The following is a 23,362-nucleotide window of genomic DNA, read 5'->3' on the forward strand; positions in this document are numbered from 1 at the left end:
AAATTGTAGTTGTGTTATAAACCCCAGATAAACGATGGGCTAAGTCAACTCTACCCAGGATTGAAATTTTGAACCATCCGTTTGTGAGACGAACACTCTGCCACAGCGCCACCCGGCCAGCTGCCTGACAAAAAATGCCGATTAGCGATGGTGTCAGTCAACAAAGGATAAAGCCAGCACATGTTAGTAGGATAAAGATGGCGTTAAGAACCAGATCAACTCCATGGGCCCACCAAATCCACAGCACACAAAGAAACATCGAAAAAAGCTTCGGTTGTGGGAGGCACCTTGGATATAGGAAGTCTAGAGGGTGCTGTAATACAGGTCTTGGCAAAGTAATCCCCGGCCTTCTGTGGCAAATGCGTGCAAGAAAGCGGAATAATCTGCACGGGGTGAACTCACCTTGAAGGCATGGGGCAGCCCCGGGTCACGCAGCACGGCACGCAGGAGGCGCATTGTGAGGTCGAGCAGCTCGCTCGTGGCCGTGTCGCCGCGGTTCAGGAGGCCCTCCTGCAGTGCGGCGATGCTCGGCACCTCGCGCACCACGTCTAGGCCCAGCACCTTGCCGAAGCTGCGCAGGAACTCCACCACCATGAGGCAGTCGGCAAATGCCGAGCCAGGCAACACGAGGCCCGGCATCCGAGGAAGATCCGGCATGGGCTGCATCACAGAATAAGAGAAAGAAGATGAAGAGGTGCAGGAAAAGGAGGATGAAGATGAAGAGGTGATGTTTGAGGGAAATGACGACCTTTGTAAAAAAAAATCAGATTTCAGGAAAAGGATAGTGGATGATTATTATCCGAGCAGGACCCTTTTTGTGATCGACATTCAATTACATGAACAAATATTACAAAAGACCAAAGGTTTGTCCCATACATTTTTTCCTTAATATGCTTTCTTTGTAAATAAGTGATAGTCTATTAAGCTTATTTTCCTACGACCTAGGTCAAATGTAAGAAATATGTAAATGCAATATAGCACTCTTTTTTTTTTGTTCATAACTAATTACAGAGAGATTGCATTTTCTGAGAACTTTTTGTTGTTCAGGAATAACTAAGCCAGGTGGCCAAGGTGCAGTATTTACAGCCACAGGCAGGTGTCTCCAGTACTCCTCTCAAAGTATTGCCAACGAACACAGATGTTGCCTTCAACAACATTTGTCAAAGAGACGAGGGTAAAATCTCGTGACTTTCTCAGATGAGGACATGCAGATTTACGAGGGATTCTAGATATGCACCAAGTATCTTTAATGCTGCATGCGGTAAACTGTTTCGTGACATTTTGATTACTTTAGAACGTCTATTAAGCAATATTTTTTTTTAGGTTTATTTCTTTGAATTTACACTTCAAGGGGGTTGGAAACATGACTCCTCTCGTGGCCAAGCAGACAGCTGCTTCGATCGGTGGTCATCCCGGGAGGGCCTCACCCTCTCGGTGGTCACCCCGGGAGGGCCTCACCCTCTCGGTGGTCACCCCGGGAGGGCCTCACCCTCTCGGTGGTCATCCCAGGAGGGCTTCATCCTTTTTACCATCATCGTCAGTTGCCACCCACCTTCTGCTCCGAGAGGCACATGTCCTCATTGGGCTTCTTGAGCTCCATGGCGATTTGCATCTCCAGCCGCCTCATCTCCATCTTGCGCTCCTTGTTCAGTTGCTTCTCCTGCACCTTCTCCTGCTTCAGGCGCTCCCTCTCCTGCAGCCACAGCGGAGAGGCATGCTCAGCGAGGCGTACGCCGGACGGCCGCAGCTGACGGACAGAATTTGCCCGCAAGTGCGAGCCGTCCTCAATGGGAGGCATTGCCTTTTGTGCATGAAAGAAACGGTTGAGCTGCATCTGTATTTGCTGCACTTACAATGCTACTGACAATATTATTTAAAAAATCCACTTGCTGTTAGTAACTTTTTAAACTCCTGTGTATTAAAGCCAAACTTTGGCTTTGCGTTTGTATTTGGGCTCTCATTTTGCAAAGCTAATTGAATGTATACAAAAAATTAAATGTTAAACACACGCACCATATGGGATAATAGGACAACAGGCAATGTTTACTTATGCTGTATTTTTGTCTCATTTGGCAAAGCAGCAAAGCGTTCGCTGTGTAGAGACAGACTGTGGGCCCCCACCTCAGCCTTCTTTTGAGCCTCAAGAGCCTTGAACAACAGCAGCTCCTGCCTCCTTCGTTCCCTCTCCTGTGGCAGATACAGCAGCCTTACGTTCACATGGGCCAGGGAAATGAGCGACGAGAAAATATTGCAAACGCCCGAGTGGCTGCATGTAGCCTTCACGTTATAGTGAACGCCGTGTATAATTTTAATTATTACTTTAATGAATTATTATCACAAAGTGTGAGCGGTTTTATAAAAAAAAACGTACTGAGAAGATGGTTGTGCAATGGCAGCATTCCTTTGGTTAATTGTAAACAAAGGCGAGCGGACAAACATGAAAACAAGTGACATGGCAGGGCCGGAGAGACAGTAAAACAAAGCGGAGTACTGTACGTTGAGGAATGCCGGAGGTGTTTGGGGTTTGGAGCTATGGCCAGGAAGCGTGTGCGGAGTAAAAGCAGCCATTTATGGAGTCTCACTTGGCCAAATGCAAAGAGTGATGACTTAATAATACAGTAAAGCTGTGAAGGGACATTACACCCTGCTTGTAGTTTTAAAGCTTAATTTAGGCTGGGCTTTCATGGAGTCACTTCACCACAACAACTCCAACTCCAAAACACTGCCAAATGTAAAAACCACAGTGCAATGCATCATTGCTGGATGTTTCAATGTACACTCACAATGCAATTTTGTAATCTAGTTCTTAATAATATTCTTGATTAAACAAGACATTCCAGTGTCATTGAAAATACTTGGTCAAATGAACAGTTACTGATTGAAAAGCGTGATAATGTAAGAAAACAAAAATCAAATAATATTTATGCAATTTGACACAAGGAACACGTGTGCACGCGAGCATGTGTACGCACGCGCGCACACACACACGCACGCGCACACAAATGCGTGCACGCGCAGATGTGGGCGGCCGGCCCTGGGGCTGGCAGAGTGGCGGGTGTAAGCGATGGACCGTGTGGCGTCGTCAAGCCATGCATTTATCGGATTTAATCGGGCAGCGTGAGAGAGAGCAGGCAGGCAGCCAGCCAGCACCACACAGCACGGGTTACCATGGCCACAACGCCACAGCCAATCACACAATGCTGCGTCGCTCAGATGGGAGTTAAAAACTGAAATAAAATAGAGACGACCAAAAAAAGGAAGACCCATACCATATCTAGCCTATGCCTCTCCATCTCCTAGTAGAGAGAGGTTGGCAGAGCATTATCAAAGAGAAATCACAGGAAAAACACAATGATAAAAGCCCACAGGTACTCGAGTCAGTTCCATCTAGTGACACTTTTGTACGGAATAACCTGCACACTTAATTTTTATTCTAAACATTCAATTGCGTGTTTATTCATTTTAACATCTAGCCAGTAGCCACTAATCAGCATTGCCACGTATTTTGGCGTGCGATTGTCACATACAGTGTGGGGCCCTCTGTGGTTTGGCAAGAGCAGCAGTTCCTATGACCGGTGGCAGATATCTCCTTGCCAGGAGCACGCATCCCGCTTAATAGGCCACGCCGTCATGTTACGAGACATCACAATAGCTTCGTCCACAGATGCCAAAGTCTGCCAGTAGGCTTCGATGCCTCGAGTACATGTGAATATTTACGTAGATTTTGTTAAAATTCAAGACCAACAAAGACATTAAGACTTTGTCCCGCAACCAAGATAATTTTGACACAAAACCCTAGAAAGGTCACCACAACTAGATCTTCATTGCAACGGAACATGACAAATACAACAATATGCATAAATATTAGGAAAGATGCATCGTATTAGGATTGGTTACACTGAAAAAAAAAAAACAGGGAACACACAAAGTAGACAAAAGCGAGAAGAAACAAGAGATTTAGATACACAATGATGCATAGAGGAGTTGCTGACCTGGTGTTTCAGCAGCACGGCATGTTGCCTTCTCATTTCCTTCTCCTTTTATTACGAGAGAGGGAGAGAACATCAGCACAATGAGTCACTCGGAGAATTTAACACACATCATAGGTCAAAATGCCTCCTGGTGAGAGTATTGTGTCCGTTACATACACGGTGCAGTGACTGCACGTATATTCCATTCAAGGCTACAGATTTGGCTCTCACAATTCCAAATAAAATTTTATGAGATTTCGTTTTTACACACTTACCACAATTCATTCAATGTTTACAATGATATCAACCTTATCACTGACATTCATCAGGGATTTTTTGGAGGGGGGAATTTTCATTTTAAAACGACCTCCCACAAAACCCAGGTATTACTGATGATGGACGTTGTAATCGGAATGTGGTCTGTAAGCAGGTTATTTTATGAATGTGCTAAGCAGAATTTCCTCCTTGAAAATCTACACATTCACCACGATCTAAATTAGTTAATACTTATTTCCTACAAAACTGTAATCCTTTCAAAGGTGGCTCGGCCGTAGTGGAAGTAGTTTTCAATTTGAAGGGTGCAATTTTCAAATGCTGGTTAGGAGTCAACTGAGCCCATCATCCCTCGAGGGTTGATATACTCTGGGAAAGTCAAAAGTGGTTGTGGTATGGATACACTCTCCCCTGTCATATGACTGTTGAATTTCCAGCACTTGCTCTGGGCTATAAACAGGAGATGAGCACTGACTGCTTTTATGCTTGAGCAGGAAAGGACTTTGACTCATAATTCTTTCACAGTAACTAGATATTATTATTTTTATATTGTGCAATACCCATTTTTGCTTTTGAATGTAATGCCATTTTAGTCCATGAATACTTAACATCAGTGATGGCAGAAACCAATGAACAGACCGTTTTACAATATAAAGCATGATAATCGTGTATATATTTTTGATGTGACATTAAAAGGTAATATTTTTTTCCCGTCACTGGCAAAGCACGTTGCCCTTGAATGCAAATGTGCCGTCCGTGATACCTGCTACTAATACGGTTTAGAAAAGTAAAAAAACCATACCCCCCCCAAGAATGACTTAAATGAAAATAAAAAAAATCACAACTGAATTAAATTACATATTTATTTTTAAATCACCCTTGTATTAATCGTCATAAGCCAGTTGGCCCTACATTGCAATCAAGTGTTCAAAGAAATAATTGTGGCGAGTTGGTAACGGAGCCCATGGGGGTGTCACACACAATGGGACAGCACAAGCCCTCACCTGCGCTCGCCGCTCTGCCTCCATCACTTTGGCATTGGCTGCCTCCTCCCTCCGGCGACGCTTGGCCTACATGTGCAAGAACACCGAGCAACACACTGCTCACTGGAAGGACATATGACCTGTACCCATATGTTTGTATATACACAAACATGTAGATTCCTGAACATAGCTGTCCAGACTGTTGCGAAAATTGCTGTTCGCGGGCACCTATGAAGGCCAGCGAGGTACACGAGGGAGTGGAGAGGCCGGAATCATGCCCAGCCACCTTTGTTTGCCCAGTGCTGATGTTGACACAATGCACCAGGTACTTATTTAAGGCTGAGTCAACCTTGGGAAGGCCCAGTACTAGTTCAGATATTCGTCACTTATGTAGCTAAAGTTTGGAATCTAACTCGGGTTTCTGGGTTCATAGTGCAGTGACCTAACCGTCACGCTACAACTTGCCATGCACGCACATAAACACATGACTAAAGAGGAAATGCAGGAGGGAGTGAAGAATGCATTGAAAAACTTCTACCACTTTCAAACTACAAGTTTTGTTAAGTAACAATACTTGCTTCTCTATCTAAACGACGTCTCAAACCCGTGTTATGGAGCTACAGGCAGAGAGGATAGGAATTATATCTGATCACCTCCAAAATCTGCTGCGCACGCATCTCCTTCTCTAGCCGCTGCTGCTCAATTTTCTGCATCTTCTCCTGAAAGCAAACAAGGAAAACATGCTTATCCAGCAGCATTATCTCTCAGCAACACTTTTTGCCAAGATTGTGCAGTCAAACAAAAAAAACACACCACTTTATCACGGATAAAGAGCGTTTGTGTATCGGGCGAAAGTGTATTAAAACCAAACAGCCACATCTATATCGGAGGTAAAAAAAAAATCCAGGCAGATCCATGAGGTGTTACGTTTAAAAGGTTAGTTGAGCACTTATAAGGCTTTATTTCACAGATAAATAGCAGAAGAACGCAATTTTTTGTGATAAGCGGCCAAAGTTTTAGTAGCTAGACCTAATATGTCACTTTTTAATTGACAGGTTTAAAAAACATGTAAGCGCATGGCTTGTTTTCATCTTCCGTGGTTAAATGCCTGCAAACTGTTTTCTATTACAAAAATCCAGCTATTTCGCTTTGACTTATGAAGGTTGCAAAAAGAATTCAGCCAAAGCAGTACAAGCAGAGATATTCTGGAGACGTTTCAAACAAATATTGTGGCCAGCTGTCTCGCGTGTACCTGCTGCTTAAGCATTTTCATCTGCTCCTTCTGCTTTCTCTTCACTTCTGCTGCTTGCATGGCTGTTTGGGGAAAAATTAAAGCCATATTAGGAGCTTGCCGCGTGCCTACCCAAACAACAATCTTCTGAGAATACAGATCAAACAAAACCCACTGGCACGCTGTAGTAACCAGCACATTTGATTTCAAAAAGGTAATGCCAAGTCCATTATAATGTCAGTGATCACTACAGTCGATACTGGCGCAAGTTGAAGGAAGATTGAGCTCTCCCTCATTCTGCTTGTCTGTTTTGTTTGCGATTTTAAAATTTTCTTGGTTCCACATGATCTTCCGACAATTTGTAGATAAAGCATAAATGTGTAACCTACACTGGGATGAATTCCCCAAAATCAGTCTGTGAAGAGGCATCTTAGAACAGTAAATGGAATGTGCATTACCTAATACCAAAGGAAACATGTTGACTCATAAAAAACTGCTGAGCCATTAAATAGTCGATCTCTACTGCAGACATCTATTAGGAAGCAGGATTAAAATTGCTTTATTAACTACCGTTTCTAACCCCACCAAAGGAGTAACAACGAATATGAAACGATTCTGTAAGGATGCGCAGCCACGCTTAACCTTCCCTTTGACGCCACTCATAATAATCATAGTTCACATTCCGTATCACAACACCACATGTGCTTTCATCCTACGTTGTTTTGATTCCAGGTATAGAGGGATTTGGCAAAAGTTACTATTTCAACAAAAATACACATTTTTTAAGAAGACAATTTTCTGCAGTATTTGGGCCTTGTGTGGTTGCATTAAAAAAAATATCAAAATGAAATATGGCTAACATAAAAACGAACATATTATAACAATACATACATAAGTACAGGTTAAACAAATACTTAAACTGGAGGTCTGAGAACCCTTAAAAATGTTTTACCACATTCGTCAAAAACACTGTAGCCCTATAAGAAAAAAATATATAATCAGCGACGTTTCGGGCAATGCCCCTTCTTCATAGCATATATCAGAATCACGATCTTTGTTTAGACTGGAGGAATCTGATGACCTGTGGAGCCCTTTTTCACAGACGCCCAGTATGGGCGGGTTAGCAAGTTACATATACAATAGACGCAGGCATGCTTAGGGGATCCAAAGAGACATAATGGTGTTCCACGGTCGTTTACAACGGCAAAACGTAGCCTGTGACATCGTGAAGGCAGCTGTAAAGAGGTCCTCAGTGCAACGAGGTTTGTAAACGGCCCGGGCAGGCAACGATGGCCTCAAGATGGTGACACTCATGCTCCGTACCGTTTTCAGCCTCCCACTGCTCACCAAGAACCTGAAAGGAAGTCAGGAACCACTGTGTGATATGGCGCTGTGGGGTGGCAATTGGCAGGGAGGGCTTTTTGTGGAAATGCTCACCCTGCTGCCGCCGAGCGTGCTTGGCAGCCTGAAGCCTGGCCTGCTTCTCCAGCTTCTGCATCAGCTTCATCTCAGCCGCTTGTCGCGCAATAGCTGCAAAGATGATTGAAGTGTAGGGAATATACTCATGTTCATTTTCCCAAGTGTTTGGTTACAAAACCGAAAAATTAAAATTGGTGGGGGGGGGAACAGTGTGTCCATACTTCACCTTGCTGGTCAATGCGAGTTGGTGGAGATAGCTACCCACTCACAGAGGACACCTCTCTCTCTCCTCTTGGGTAATCCCATCCACTTAGGAGTTAGTCAAGCACACAGCTCACAAAGCTGTAAAGTCACCCAACGAGGCCGTGTTTCCCCATGTAACGTCAGCCCAGACACTACTCATCAGCTATGATCTATCCTCTGCTGGACGAAGGTCGCATTCTCAAGTTGTCACCATGTTCACGGTCCTGCGATGCAACAGCCCATTTAGCACCCTCACATCAGCTGATTGCATCGCTCCATCTCCTCTGGCTGCCACTCCAACTCTTCGAGCGATGCGTCTTCCCCAAGCCTGATAACTTTTCTTCACTCACTCTGATGTCTCTTAACTTGTGCTTGTTGCCTTATCCATGTGTTCCTTTTTCCATCTTTGTGCAATTCTAAGCGTTCCCAAATGCTATTTTCTATCACTAAATTATACTATACCATGATAATTACTTACATGTTGAACAAAATATGCTCCTTTCATGTGTGTAATTATGTTTATTGTTATAACATCATTGGACTTTCACTGAAAAATGGAAAGAAGAACACACGAATCAGAGAACAAATGCAGGTTGGAGACATCTAACTATCTAAATTATCTAAATAATTATTGACAGTGAATAATACTGGGCTTGAGCAGGACATTGCTGGAAGGGATGATGGCCGATGGTCAAGATCAGTTACAGAGTAGCAGCCAAAGGAGAGAATACACCTATGAGGACATCCACTGTGGAGATGATGGACCGATGATGTCAGCTTGCGTGCAGGAGCTACGTTGTCGCTTCGTGAGACTGGTGACGGATGGGGGGGGGGGAGGACTTTATTAATTGAGCGCTACCAATGACGATATTTTACGAAACTACTTACTTGCTCGAGCTGGCAGGGGCATGATGTTCCGTGGCATTTGAGTGCATCGTTAGAAGCACAAAGTAATTCTACAGTTGCTGATGTTAACTAGCCTGAAGGGACGAAGGACTGCGCTGACCCCCAACCAGAATCTGAACCTACAACCTACCGAGTATGGATCCAGTGCTGTGCCACTGTGCTACCCAACTTAAGGACTCAACGAGAAATGTAGCATTTTGTTCCGCTCGGCATGGTTCACCCCGATCTCGTTTCGATGCGTTGCCGCCACTACTCGTGGTTACGATTCAATTCACAAATCGATTGTTTTAATTTAAACATTTGGTGAATACAATTGCTCAAGTGATTGAGGGGGATCCCGTGAATCGACTACGCAGTGAGTTAAATAATCGCAAATAGTGGCTCACATGCGGCATTCAATGTACTGTGAACGTAGGAATCGAAGCACCATTTTGGACCTGGAAGATTAGTTGATTTAGTCAAAAATGGTCATGCATTATTGTTTTTGTGGCCAATTACTCTTGGCCATTTAAAAATGGCAGCTGCCCCAACGTCCTCCCTCCGGCGGGCAGGAATCTCTGGACAAGCCACGCCCAGCATGATGCGGGTGATGTCACCAAGCCCTGTCCATAACCTCTTGTCCAGCAGCACGTCGGAACAGAGGCTTGTGCCATCGAGGCCACTGCGCTCACCCTGGGCCTCCAGTCGCTTGAGCAGCTTGAGGGACTCGGCTCGGCGCGCGTACTCCGCTCGCTCCACGTTGGGCGGCCGCCCCTTGCGTCGCCGCGGACGTCCTGTGCCCGATGAGAGGCCTGGAGCCAGACCCAAGCCTGCGCCCTGCGGCGAGTCCTGGCTGTGCTCCCCGCGTCTCCGCTGCCTCTCAGGGTTGGGCGGACGCCCTCGCCGCCCCTCCATCGCCTTGATCCGCATCGCAATCTCCGCGTCTCCCAGAAGGCACCACTGCATTCCCTGCGCCACGGAGAATGGTACAGCCCGCTTGTTGACAAAGAAAATGGCGCCTAGTGCTTGAAGTCCTTTTTAGCCAGAAATATAATGACAATGGAAGGGGAATTAGGGTGTGAGTAAGCTCACCTGGGGGCCTTCCCTGGCTTCGTAAAAATCCCCGACTCGCATTTTGGCACTGAAGCTGAAGCTCTGGCGGTTGATGTCTGTGATCCTGTTACGTGTGAGGAACTGGCAAACACGTTGGGATACACAGGGCCAAGGTCACAGCTCAAGGAAACAGAATCCCCATAAAAAAAATCTATGCTGAAGGCACCTCAAGGAATCTACATGTTTTTAATTCTCCATACAAGAACAAATCAGGGCTGCATCATTGTACAACATAACAACATCACTGCACCATGCCTCACCTTGTTGACCTCTGGGTACTGGCGCAGTTTCCTCCCACAAGGAGTGTAGTAGAGGACCTCTCCGTGAAGTCTGTCCCCGATGGTTTGGATGCGAGTTTCTCTCCGCCACCTGGGAAGCCAAGCCATTTCGCAGCGCTTTTCGATTAAGCTTTACGTGCACCACTGGCCACTAATGACTTGCTATTTTCTTACCATCCTTCGCTTGCAGCATACAAACATGGCATTTCAGAGGATGGATAATTACATTTGTGATTCACTTACCCATGGTCCAAGGGGACCCTCAGCTCCCTCTCATCTGCTGTCCTCCTCCTCTTGGCCATGCCTAAGACGGTGACAAAATAAAAGCATCTCAACGCGATGTCTTTTCACGTAGTCAAAATGCTGCTTCTGGGGAGGAGGATCAAACAGTCATTTAGAAATTACTTTCAACACCTCTCCGATGTATTATGTTGCACCAAGCATTGTTCGGCATGATGTTTAGCTTCACAAGCTGGGAGCTCCTTCAGGGATTTAATTTATATTCTTTAGATTTAGCTGCTCTAAATTACCACATGATAAGCTACTTCATTGAGCTATCATTTGTGGCCAGGTCACTTCTGACAAATAAGCAAATAGTTCAGTGGGCTTTGCCTCGTAACATTTAATAGTTTAGCTTAATTATCGTGTTTTTGTATTGTTTGTTATTCTAACGTTCTGACCCGCCCCAAACTGAACATCTGCGAAAAATAGCATTATAGCTCATCGGATTCCTCCAGTATTAATAAATATTCTGATTCTGATCATGTTATTCAACTGATTTCCTGAAGAAGCTCCCAGCATGTGCAGCAAAACGTCGGACAGCCACGCAGCACAGCCGCAAAAACCCTTCGTAGTAGTACATTCAACACGGTTCGTGTATCGCAAACGAGGGGACGACCTCTGTGGCCATGAGGCAGCGTACTCTCGGGAGTGACCATGGTGAAGGCGTTGTGCGGGGTGCCGGGCGACGATAGTCCAGCCAGCAGAGCTGCAGACGCTGAGCTCGGCGTCCTGGCGACAACGGCGTATCCATGGAAGCCCAGGGACGTGGCAGCCAGCGGGGAGGACCCCGTGGCTCCTAACACCGACGAGGAGGAGGACGGCAACGCGGCAGAGGTGGTGGGCGTGAGGCCAGACGCGGAGCGGCTAAGGTTGTGCGGGGTCCTCTCTCCCTCGGTGTCTGTCTCTGTGTCGTCCATGGCACCCTTGCCCTCCGTGTCGCTGCCTTCACTGTCCGTCTCCAAGTCGGAATCTGTAAGAAAGTGACGGTAACGGCACTGCCCCTCCAATTGCTTGCTTACGTCCCTGGAAGGGCCTCAACTCGAGGGATCTCTAAAGATCTCTAAAGAGCTCCCTCGAGAGGGTATTTTGCTTGCATACGCTTCCAAGCTGGCCTTAGATTTGCATGGTTGGCTACGTATGGTGCGAAAGAAGTTCTACATACATATCGACACTTCACCCCAGCACATGTGGCCTGCCGATCGACTGGCTGGTGTGTAACCATTTATATTGCCGGGTGGATTTAATAAACTTGGCCATCGCTACAACACCGCAGTAGAGATTGAACCAGCAGACGGGATTGCGAGTGTGTTAACCGCTATACCACGGCAACATTCCTTGACCCTTATATGTTGAAAACCCTGGCCACTTTGCCAACAATGAAAAGTATTCTTCTGTACAAATATGAAAAGGTTGGGTTTCCTTGCACAAGAAGACTGGCCCCTTATAGGAATGGTCCTCGAACACAGATATGCACCACCGTAAAATAATGTTAGAACGTAAACTCTTTTACTTGATTAACTAGATTATACAATTACAATCATATGCATTGTATATTTTCAGTGTTGTGTGCTGTGGGACACAAACACGAGTGACTGCATTTTTACCTGACTGGCTCTCCTCCCCATCATCATCGTCTTCATCCTCATTGTCCAAATCGTCATCATCATCATCATCAGAGTCATCCGAGTCATCGCTGCTTGGGTTTAGTGCCTCAACACCACGAAACTTCGCCACCAGGGTCTGCGCCATCGTCCCATGCTTGCCTTTATCCGTCCCATGCGGCTGCTTTGCTCGGCCACTTCTCTGGGTAGCTGACAAGCCCATCGTGAATTTCCCCTTGCCATCGGCGCAGAGGCTGGTGCTGGGGCTGGGTGATGACAGTGGCCCTACCTGGCCCAGCAGCCCAGAAGATTTCAAGGCTGCAAAGGTCATTGCGGACAAATCTGCTTTAGCAGAACCGCAAGTTGGAGGGTGGACAATCCTGCTGGATGTGGTGTGGGTTTTGGTGCTGCTGATGCTACCGCTTATGCCAGGTGAGAGGGACGTTGCGGCGGCCATGGCTGCCATGTGGGCTCTGGTGGTTGTCGTGAGATCTTGCGGTAGAGAGTCTGATGACGTGGACGACAGAGACAGCGGCAGCGCCGCCGATGATGCCACGAGGGCCTTGGTCTTGACAAGGGCAAGCGGCGACTGCTGTATGACAGATGATATCACGCCATTTGACAGCTGTGCTGTCATTGCATGGGACAGAAACTTTTCCACGGACCCAAAGGTGCAGCTTGCAGTTGTCATGGCCCTGGCTTTTTGTTCCATGAGCTTCTGATTGGGCACAGAGGAGAAGTTGAGCTTCTGCTTGGCCGAGGGTACCGGCTGCTTACTGTTCGCAGTCAGAGGGAGAATAACATTTTGAGAAGTGAGAGGGGAGGCCAGGGCCATTTTCTGGTGTGTAGTGACTGTGCTAACTGGAAAGGCCTTGCTGGAGATGCTGGCAGTGGACTTCCGGTTTGCTTTCAGCTCTTCCTGCTGCCGCTTGAGCATTGCGGGAAAATCTTGCCGGAACTGCTCCTGTTTGACAAAGGAGAGACCACGTGACTCCAAACCTACTGCTGCATACACGTCACAGGTATAAAAGGGTAAAGGTGCAGCTCTGCAATTACTCACTCACGCCACTACTGGCGGAAGAACCTCCACTCGAGTGAACTCTATTTGGCCTACCCTTCACACTGGCCTGACGAGGTGGGGAGTACCCACACGTTGCTCCACAACCTGAGACCTGCCGCTCGACTCACTGTGCTGTACTGTACCTATTTATACTGCTGGTTTGACAGCGGCAGGAGATTTTAGAAACGTGCAGAATCGTTTTAACTGCCGCGCCAGGAGATCGAACCAGCAACCTCTGAATTGCAAGTCCAGTGCACTATCGATTGCACCACGGTAGTGTCATTAGAGATTTACATTGGCTAATCGTGCTCGGTTCATATGTAACAGTAATATCGTGTTAATTGTACCAGCCCTTGACATCTCTTGATATGTGTCTTCATATCCCCATTCATAGCCATTTGTGGGAAACGATTTGTTTTGCGGGGGAAAAAATCCCATCCGCCACGAGGAAAAACAGACAATTCACGAGAGCATTGCATCTCACCGATCATCCCTGGTCCTAAAGAATGTTTCTGCCAGAAACATATTTCCACCCACACAAATCTTTAAGAAGATTTAAAGGCCGTCTACAGTCATCTTTAAAAGGGCAACTATAAAGCTCACAGTAGGGTTCTGTCTGGGACAAGAGCCAAAACGTTAAGACATCTCTATACCACCCACAGAGCGATTAGCTTGTCCCGCACCTCCACGGAGCCACTGGCACAGCAGTGAGCAGTATCAGGCAAATTGCCGCTGCCACCTCACCTTTTTCAATCGCAGAACATCCTCCACTTGTGTGACGCTGCTGGGCGGGGAGAGGCGGTTGTTGGATTTGTCGCTGGCCAGATCCAGGGCTCCCAATGAGGCTGGGGATCTTGCCACAACTTTTGGTCGAGCCGTGACGGTGCCCGGGGAAGCCCTGGCACTCGCGAGCCCCGTGGCCTGGATGACGCCGGGTTGCTTGCTCATCGAGGGCGCTTGCGTTTGCTGGAAGGGGCCAATTTAACGAGAAACGCTGCAGATCCGGTAGCGCCGTGGCACACACACTGTGCGCCAAGGACTGTGCTTGTGCAGTAGTAGTAGTACTACATAGCTGCTCAACGATAACGATGATATGAACCGTAGCAATTGGATTATATTCAATAAGGAAACATTGGACAACATTGATAAAACAAAAAGCTTTGCCATGGCAATCAATATAATAAATTAGCATTTTAATAGATAAAACATACAACTGCTTTGTTTATCATATATTTGAATGTCACCAACCTTTAAATGAAATGACCTACAAAAAGTATTTCCAAAAAACCAAAAGCACTCTGATAAAATGCATACTGTCAGAAGTGACATTCCAATTAAGTTAAACCTGATTTCATTTCCCCATCCATCAACACACCCCTTCTCCTTATGACCTTCGAACTCCATCCCAGTGATGGGCTCCATGATGGAGGGTCAAAGGTCAAGAGGAGGAGGAGGACTGTGTCGACAGCTGAGGAGAGCGCAACGGGCTCGCGAATTGAGACAATAACCTGCGGCGCAAGCGGTTAGCCACTGCCTGCTCTTTGGTCACATCCTCATTCCTCCCACAATCCTTCAGCTATAAAATTCCACGTGATATTTAAGCCGCGTACCTGTGTGGCATGGACAATGGGCCTGCCGTGAGCCTGGATGACGCTGGCGTGCTGCTGCATCTGGGAGTACAGCTGCGGCAGTTGGAGGGGCAGCTGGTGCTTGCCGAGCGTCGGCTGCAGGTGAGGAGGGGGCAGCAGAGGAAAGTGATGCTGGGTGCGGCCACCCCCATCCGAGGAGTCCTTTTCCAGTTTCGTTTTCAGATCCTTCTGTCGGTACATGAGCGAAAGCAGATTCTCAATGTTGTGATTTTAAAACAAATCAAAATAGCGCAGAATAGAGCACGGGAGTCGAAGGTCTTAATCGTGTTACTCTTGCAGGCACTAATGCCTGTAATTCAGTATTTTCTCTGGTTTTCAACAGATGACACATACGGAAAATCAATTGCTGACTGATCTGTGCAGATTTTAGAGTATTATCCTGCCATGGCATGGGTTTTCTCGAAGCCCTTTAGTTTCTTCTCACTTGCAAATTGTTCTCATAAATAATTAGATCAAACATCCCAAGCAGAAGTGAGTCGAAAAGTCTTGACACTCAAGTGAGTCTTTCCTGAATAAATAAAGTAAATCAATACTATTATTTGACACTAAATTTTTTGTCCATTGTATCTAAGATTGTTTAATTTATTTTCCAAATCAAGTTGCACAACTGAAATTTGGAACACTGCAGAATTTTTTTGAAAGCACAATCCACGTAAAATCAAGGCTCTTTGCCAAAAGCCCTAAAGACAGAAATGCAGATGAGACCAAGTAGAATAGTAATGCGCAACATAGCAAAAGAGCAGTTACGTTAGAACTTTTATAAGCCATGTAGAATTGGCGAGCTGTTTCAACTAGGCAAATAATATTCAACCCCGTTTATGTTCGAATTGTGCCTTACACTCATCACACCGGCACAGCCAGAAGCAGTTGATTATTGCAACGCAATTGACATTGGTCTTTCTTGCTTATAGATGCTTATACAACATTTTTTGGAAAAAGTGTAAAACATAGCGAGCAGTATTTACTACTATAATGAGCCAAGAATGTCTGTGTCCCGCTCGTGACGTCCTCCACATGGACCCCCCCTCATTAATAATCATGAACAGGTGACGTCCTCCACATGGACCCCCCCCCTTATTAATAATCATGAGCGGGTGACGTCACTCCACATGGAGCACCCCCCCCCCTCATTAAGAATCATGAGCAGGTGACGTCACTCCACATTGAACAGCTCCCCTCATTAATAATCATGAATAGGTGACGTCCTCCAAATTGACACCCCCCCCTCCATTAATAATCATTATGGGTGACGTCACTCCACATAGAGGGGCGAGGCGCCTCCTCCCCCCTCCTTAGCGTCAACTTACAACCCTCACTACAAAGGCAGAACCCTCACGTCACGCGATCTCCGTAACGCTATTGAGACATAGAAGTAAAAAGGACGTCATGATGAACAAGGGATTATAACCTTTAAATTAAATAAGTCTGTCACCGCGGCCTTACAAATTGCATACGAATTGATGCAATGAATATCACGTCACGGTCTGCTTTTCGCTTACAAGTTTCAGATTTACTGCAATACACCCGTCATTGGACAGGCAAAATGCTAGTTATACATAAGAGTTAAATTTTACTCAAAAATAGACAAAAGCTAACCCTGAAGACGGTTATGATTCCCACAGATAGCTCAAATAATGAAATGGATGTTTCAATCTTTGCCACATTATCACTTTCTATGAAGAAGGTTTTTATAATAATGAAGGAATACCGGCTGCTGCTTCTCAACGCGTGCAGCCCGGGGCGGCGTCTCAGCAGAGTCGGATTCCGCATCGTCCGTGTCAGAGTCGGAGTCGCTGGAGCTCAGCTCGCTCTGGAGTGAGCCACCGCTCGCCGAGTCGGAGTGGCTCTCACTCTCACTGCAGCTGTGGGGCTCAGCGTCTCGGGAAGCCTGTCGCACGCATGCACAAAGACACACGCACGTACGCACATATGCAAAGACAAAGGTACCCCATTTAGCAACACGGACTAAAGGGGCAAGTGCTAAAAACAAGCACCTACCTCGGATCAGCACGGCATCCACGGAATGATGCGGCCAGGATAATGGCTTTGTCTCCTGATGTTCTACACACCAGGCCAAGTTCTCATTTTGAAGCTGAGTTGCCTACATAAGACCCAGAAGAGGTTTCGATACTATAAGGCACTGATGTCACCTGTGGCTATGATTCACAGGAAGGTGTCCAAAGTGGTACAGCAAGTCACTTCGGCCAGGCAGCGAACATTAAGTGGCGGTGTGAATGCACCAGCACTCTCACACACAATGACAAGTGTAAACAAACAGCACAAAAATAATCAATCAATTTTTCCCACCACCATTACCCACATAATTGTCAATTCTGTGAGTTTCATTTTTTGAGGTCTCAGATGCTAAGCAGAAGCCTACAACTCAGCAATAGAGAGAAGCGGAGCAAGGATAGTAGGTGAGGGGTGAAAATATCCTTGAACGGAGAAGGGTGGCATCGGATAGAAAGACCACAAACTAACAATGAACAAAATGTGCAACATTCACAAACAACAAGGCATTGATGGGGGTTTCACTCCACCACAATTATAAATGCAATAAAGGACAGGATGGACCGGCAATGATTTCAATCTACCTTAAACTAATAAAAGAGAACAGTTTAATTTTACCCACTGGCCTCGCCCCTGCAAGCCTGCAAGGACGTGACACTTCCCATTACCTTTTCATTAACGTTATTGAGGGAGCCCTTCTTGTCGTTCCGCTCTCCGTCGGCCGCCGCCGGGGGCGTCTTGCGGTCGCGCACGTGGATGGCGCCCGGCCGCTCCGGCCCTGTGCCCGAGCTCGTGCAGGGGATGGCGCGGCCCACGGAGCCGCCCTTCACTGAGCCGTTGACTCCTGCGTGCGGCAGGAAGGGGGGCCATCGGGTCTCCGTTGTGCGAGACGCATCTGAAGCCTATGTACGTTGAAGCATAGCACTGCGACAATGCAACGTGCGGACAGGCAGTGACGCGGGGAAGCATTTCCCGCCGACAGAATAACGCAAAAATCTGCCCACCAGCCGCTGTGCACGACCACGCACTGAGCATTACTCTACGCCGAGATTACGCGCAACGGCTGTGTGATTGTATAATAAATCTGTTCAAGGCTTCTTGCTTTTCTAAAATCCTTAAATTGTGGGCACTGTTTGGAAAGCAAGAAACCTGCAGTCAAGGGTGGCATTCAAGAGCACCTGTGCTCTGCTTTCAGGAATGTAGGAGTATGCATGAAATAATGCACTCAATGATGTTGTTGGTCACATGAAATTTATCACGTCGAATTCACACACCAAATTCAGTCTTTAAAATGTAATTATTTTTTAAATATTCGGCCAATTGGAAGTACAATTATAATCAAAGAAAACAACATAAAAGTGTAATTCCTTTCACAATTAGAACACTAATAACACCTGGATATGTCCCACTTAATACTGCTTCACATTTCACTCAAATCTAGCCGATTTATACTCTCCAAACAATGTGAAATGGAGTCTGCATTACTGCACATTCACTCTTGCAAATATTGGGTGGCTGAGCTCCCCCAGCACTCTGGCCCGAGAGCAGGAAGTGCATCCTGGTTAGATCGTCCTAGGGAAGATAGGTTGCAGGGTCGCACACTCAGTGCCTGTCTCAAAGATCTCTCTGTGCTCCGGTTCATGTGCCCGTGGGGAATTGCTAATGTAATGACTACAATGAACCCTGTGGGCTTCAACAAATATACACGTTCGTGGCACCTTTCTGCGAATTCTGCCCAAAGATGGCCGTGTTGGGCGAAAGTGACATGGCCGATGCCGTGGCCGGGTCCAAAGGCTCGCGGGCCGTCAGCGTCTTTGCCGGGGCGGCCGCGGGGGCAAACGAGGGTGCAGGGGCCACATCGCTGGTGTGCTTGCTGGCCCCGGCCCCGTCAGGCGGCTGGGATGCGATGGCCGAGGTAGACGCGGCCAGGAGCTGCGGGGAGAGGCCGAACAGCGCGGGCGGGAGCAGCGATGGGCCCGGTCGTGTGGCCGTCACCGTGGCAACCGTAGGGGCCCTGTGCGATGCCCGGAACCACTCAGCCGCTGCCAGGGAGAGGGGCATGCACAAATGAAAATCTAAAATAAAAAGACATAACAATGGAAATTATGATCACTCTACTGCACCATCTTTCATTGTTGTTGTTTAACAGTATTAATTGTAAATGAGGTGGAGGGGAGGGTAGTTTCCACAGTAGCTTATACATCACAATTGCACTCCATTATAATAATTGTTTAGTTACCCAGGAATGTCTCAAGACTCTCTTTAAGGTGGGTCTTGCCTCCAATATTTGGCCAATCTTTCCCCAAGTATTTTTGGTAATGTATATCACCATATCAGTAAAACGCTGCATCATGCACATTACGTTCATTTCAAAGTAAGAGAAAACCCCCTCTGGTAATGCGGTGCATTCAGCAACAACAAATGATAATGAATTATAATATGCTCAAAGATTTCTGGCGTTCTTGTGTAATATCTAACAGTCTCCAGGCAACCGAGCAGTGCAGTATTCTCACTGCCAGTAATTACACACCGATCTGCTGTTGTGATGTATTCATTACACGAACAAAACAAGTGTTTCCAGCACATGGCCTTGCTCTATTTGGAACACTCTTTGTCTGTGGGTAGTTGAAATATGTGCTGTGTGACTTTGCATTTAAGCAAACTGCTTAGAATGCCATAAAAAAATTAAGTAATCACATTTTTTTAAGCTGTGCTCATTTGTGGCCTTCTAGAATTTGCACACTGAAAATGCATTACCCGGAGAACACGGGGTCATATCGCTGGAATGGTCGGCAATAAAATTTCGAAAATCAATACAAACACAAATAAAGCACCCTCAGCCAACACGCAGCAATCACATCAAGCAAAATCGCAACATGGGCCATGGCGAAGCAGAAAGGCACTCCAATCGTGACCTTCCGGGCTGACCCCAGCCCCAGGCCCCTCCCCCCTCCTCACCTGTGCGCCGAGCAATCTCGTACTCCACAAACGGACAAACAAGGAGGACAACCACCATACAAACCGTAAACTGCACTCCACAATGGGCAACACAAACACATCACTCACACACCCACCAGCTGCCCCACCTGTGGCAATGGCTAGCTGGCCCGGCCCCACCGCCAGTGCACCAAGCCTGGCGAACTCAGCACGGCCCGGTACGGTGTGCAGGCCAAACGGAGGTGGGCCCAGCCCTGGGAAGAGGCTGAAAGGCGCCTGGTCCGATGTGGCCGGCCGCAGCATTGTCTGAGCTGCTGTGGCACGAAAACAAAGGGGGGCACTGCGTCATGGTCCCCGCGACGCGGTGCTGAATGTGGCCCCGCTCTGGGAGATGTATGTCAGACAACGCATTTGGCTCAACGGTAAACAAGGCCACGTCTTGATGGAGTGAGAGTGAAGAATTTAAAGGCATCCACCCGCCTTAAGCACTTGCAGCTTAGCGCACAACAAACACACAATAGGCCCAATTTTGTTTTGCTCCACTCATAAGAGAATATCAAATTCAAGGTGATCGGAATTGATGTCAAGCGAAGGATTTAACAAAATGTCACTCCTGAAATCCTCTTTGGAAATCCCTAGAGATACAAGGGATCATGGGAGCAGAAAACAGCAGATGCTGAGGTGCGATCGGCGAGATAAACGATTTGGCGGAATACGTGGACAAGCTCACCAAACAGGGTGGCTGCGTCGAAACCGAAGGTGCTTCCTCCAGGCACCTTGCCGGGTTTAGACGTGGAGCAGAGATCTGACACGGAGATGGGAGACGCCTTGCTTGCTGCGGACACTGCCGATGATGGGGATGACGATGCAGGCAGGGACGCAGAGGAGAGGGAGGAGGAGACGGATGGTGGAGAGGAGACCGAGGAGGGAGTAGGGGCTGGGATTCTCTCCCCAGACTCCATCTCTGAAAGAAGCATTAAATGGGAGGAAACGTCAATATCTGCAACATCAGTGTAAAGGTCAAATGTTAGAACCTCTGTATACAGTACACACCAGCTATACATTACATACACAAAATAGATGTGAAAACATACACACACACAATTCATATATATTTACAACACTGTAGAAATATCCACATTTCTGTTTCGCTAGACTAAGGATGGTGCACATAACACGGTGGGTATAGACAGAGCGTACACAGCGTGCGTACATATTATTCCAGCATTTATTTGGACATAAGGCACCCAGCAACTACTGCATAATGTTAAATGGAATCAATGGAATAAATTACCGCAAAGACTACATCACACAGACATTTACAGTCTTTCGTATGCTAATGCCCCAATATTTAAGCTTCTCAATGGAGCCAGAAAACCCACCACAGTTACCACTTATCCGTCAAGTTACCCAGCCACACGTTCAGGCATCAACACAAACGTAAACACAAAAATACATAAAGAAATCAACGTGCAATACGGTATTTGCATCGACGGCACCCAAAGTGTCTTTGCAAGATAAAGAGAAAGGTTAACAGGATATTCCTCCAGTCAATGCTGCCTTACACAAGTCTAGCCATGCTTGGTGAGCCTCCCGGTGGGGATGCTGACCAGGTCAACGCAACTATAAAAGGGAACGTGAATAAACCGGAGAAAGAGGGAAGCAGCTACAATAACCAGTGCCTTGTAAATCTGCTCGTGATGCATATCCCTCCAGTGTGGGCCTCATGGTGGAATAAAAAAAAAAAGAAATCTACGTTCTGCGTTCGGAGATCAGTGCAGGCGATTATTCAGACACGGCATATGAGCGTGATTCCAGGTATACATTTCAGTCGTGATTTATTTAACGGCAAAAATGGTTTTCTCACGGAAGCACTTTGGCTTTTATATATGTGGTTCAAAATGGTTGTGATTGCTCGGTATATGTCTTCGACAGAATTATAATAGCTGAAACAAACCAATGGCCACCTTTAAAAAAAAAAAACCTTTGCTATAGTCAACGAATGCAAGAGAACGGCACTGTTCAGTTTAAAATGCAGTGCCGAAAAGAAAGAAAAAACTCCCTTGACACCTCTGGCAGCTTGTCGGACAATCCACAGGACTGCGGAACACTGGTGATGTCATTGCATGGCTTTAAAAGACCAAGTGTGACTCATCGCTTCCACAGAGTGGGCAGCACTTAAGAGATCCCCAGCAAGTGACCATGCATCTGGTCCGATCTGCCGCAGAGTCACAGACATGTCCACAAATGGGTAGTGACCTCAGACACGTAGGGGGATGGCCATGATTAGATCAATGTTTATACGAGCGGTCAGGCCTTTCTACATTTCCCCCTCGGTGTTTCAAACACAACGATAGCGACATTAATTCTGCAGAACGTACAGCTTTGCAACAGTAGCTTATTGCACCCGCCCCTATCTTTTGTGACGGTGTTAACAGGGGATACTATAAACTGTGCTACAACCCACACAGGAAAACCAGGATCAATAAATATGAAATTGGAAGTGTGCCAATGCATGCATATTTATCGTCAATACCTTCAAGAAGCAATGCTGCTGAAACCATTGTTTTATGTGTCCATGTTCATATAAGTACATAGCATTTTCACTTTTAATAATATAGTATTATATTTGGTGTAAAATGTAACCATTAGACTGGATAAACAAAGCACAAATGCCAAAAGAAAAATGCATCATGTGGTTAAAATGACGTGCCCCGGCAAGCTTTACTGAGAATCGGATGAGGGCAGCCGCATGTATATTTTACAACGCAACTGAGTGGCTCATGAGATGCATCCCATCACTGTGTTTCCCTCTTATCCGAAGTAAAAAAAAAACAACTGTCACTTGTATAAACTGTGCACACGATACGCCAAGGTGAAAAACAATATCAGAACCTGCAGCGAAAAGAATTCAAATTACCGGAGAGTTTCAATGGCATGGCACCCGAAGCAGAACTACAAAGTTCCCAGGGGAGGAAGAGGGGTAGGGGTTAGTCCCGAGATTTCAAGATTTTTAAATAGGGCCCTTCAAATTTTCAAATAAAACCTTCAATGTACTTTCCGTGGTAAATATCAATGACATACCAACTTGTTTGGCTCTCAAGTGTGAGGGAAGGGGGGATAATCACCTTCATCATCCTAACTAGGATCCACCACCGACTGGACACTGTAAACATTAAATGGCCGTCAATTCTTCGCACTGCTAACACTAAACCAGCAATTCAGTTCGGCACACTGAACTCAAATGCAATTTAAAATTCTCTAAAGGTATTAAATTCGTTTAGGCCTTGTGCAGCGGCCACAATACGGCTACACTTACACAAGCCGCAGGGTCTACATATGGTGCTGACGTTTGTCTTCTTTTTTTCACACTGATGTGCTTACTCACTTCCTCATGTTTAATCAATTACCTTTTCTGACCATTGAA

The 23,362-nt window shown here is 46.4% G+C and overlaps 1 protein-coding gene across 16 annotated transcripts in view; it reads right to left on the minus strand.

The window, feature by feature from the left end:
- The window catches only part of BAZ2B (bromodomain adjacent to zinc finger domain 2B), a 92,017-nt gene that overhangs the window by 16,301 nt on the left and 52,354 nt on the right, over positions 1-23,362 (minus strand). For 8 of the 16 annotated variants that reach the window (XM_061557146.1, XM_061557144.1, XM_061557147.1 and 5 more), the window contains 22 exons: positions 20,666-20,899; positions 20,085-20,249; positions 18,717-19,073; positions 17,667-17,842; positions 16,697-16,876; positions 14,950-15,156; positions 14,084-14,305; positions 12,283-13,243; positions 11,319-11,648; positions 10,640-10,700; positions 10,379-10,487; positions 10,098-10,199; positions 9,698-9,974; positions 7,896-7,988; positions 6,480-6,541; positions 5,881-5,946; positions 5,249-5,314; positions 3,993-4,037; positions 3,270-3,296; positions 2,122-2,187; positions 1,553-1,693; positions 403-660 (listed from right to left, as the gene is read on the minus strand). In XM_061557146.1, the coding sequence (XP_061413130.1) occupies positions 403-660; positions 1,553-1,693; positions 2,122-2,187; positions 3,270-3,296; positions 3,993-4,037; positions 5,249-5,314; positions 5,881-5,946; positions 6,480-6,541; positions 7,896-7,988; positions 9,698-9,974; positions 10,098-10,199; positions 10,379-10,487; positions 10,640-10,700; positions 11,319-11,648; positions 12,283-13,243; positions 14,084-14,305; positions 14,950-15,156; positions 16,697-16,876; positions 17,667-17,842; positions 18,717-19,073; positions 20,085-20,249; positions 20,666-20,897 (4,203 nt within the window). In that variant the 5' untranslated portion in view covers positions 20,898-20,899. The remainder of the gene's footprint in view (positions 1-402; positions 661-1,552; positions 1,694-2,121; positions 2,188-3,269; positions 3,297-3,992; positions 4,038-5,248; positions 5,315-5,880; positions 5,947-6,479; positions 6,542-7,895; positions 7,989-9,697; positions 9,975-10,097; positions 10,200-10,378; positions 10,488-10,639; positions 10,701-11,318; positions 11,649-12,282; positions 13,244-14,083; positions 14,306-14,949; positions 15,157-16,696; positions 16,877-17,666; positions 17,843-18,716; positions 19,074-20,084; positions 20,250-20,665; positions 20,900-23,362) is intronic. The other 8 variants (XM_061557159.1, XM_061557155.1, XM_061557158.1 and 5 more) reach the window with 6 other exon arrangements.

The sequence above is a fragment of the Lethenteron reissneri genome, chromosome 23, assembly GCF_015708825.2.
Source record: "Lethenteron reissneri isolate LAM-NWPU_2019-01 chromosome 23, ASM1570882v1, whole genome shotgun sequence".
Lineage (NCBI taxonomy): Eukaryota > Metazoa > Chordata > Hyperoartia > Petromyzontiformes > Petromyzontidae > Lethenteron > Lethenteron reissneri.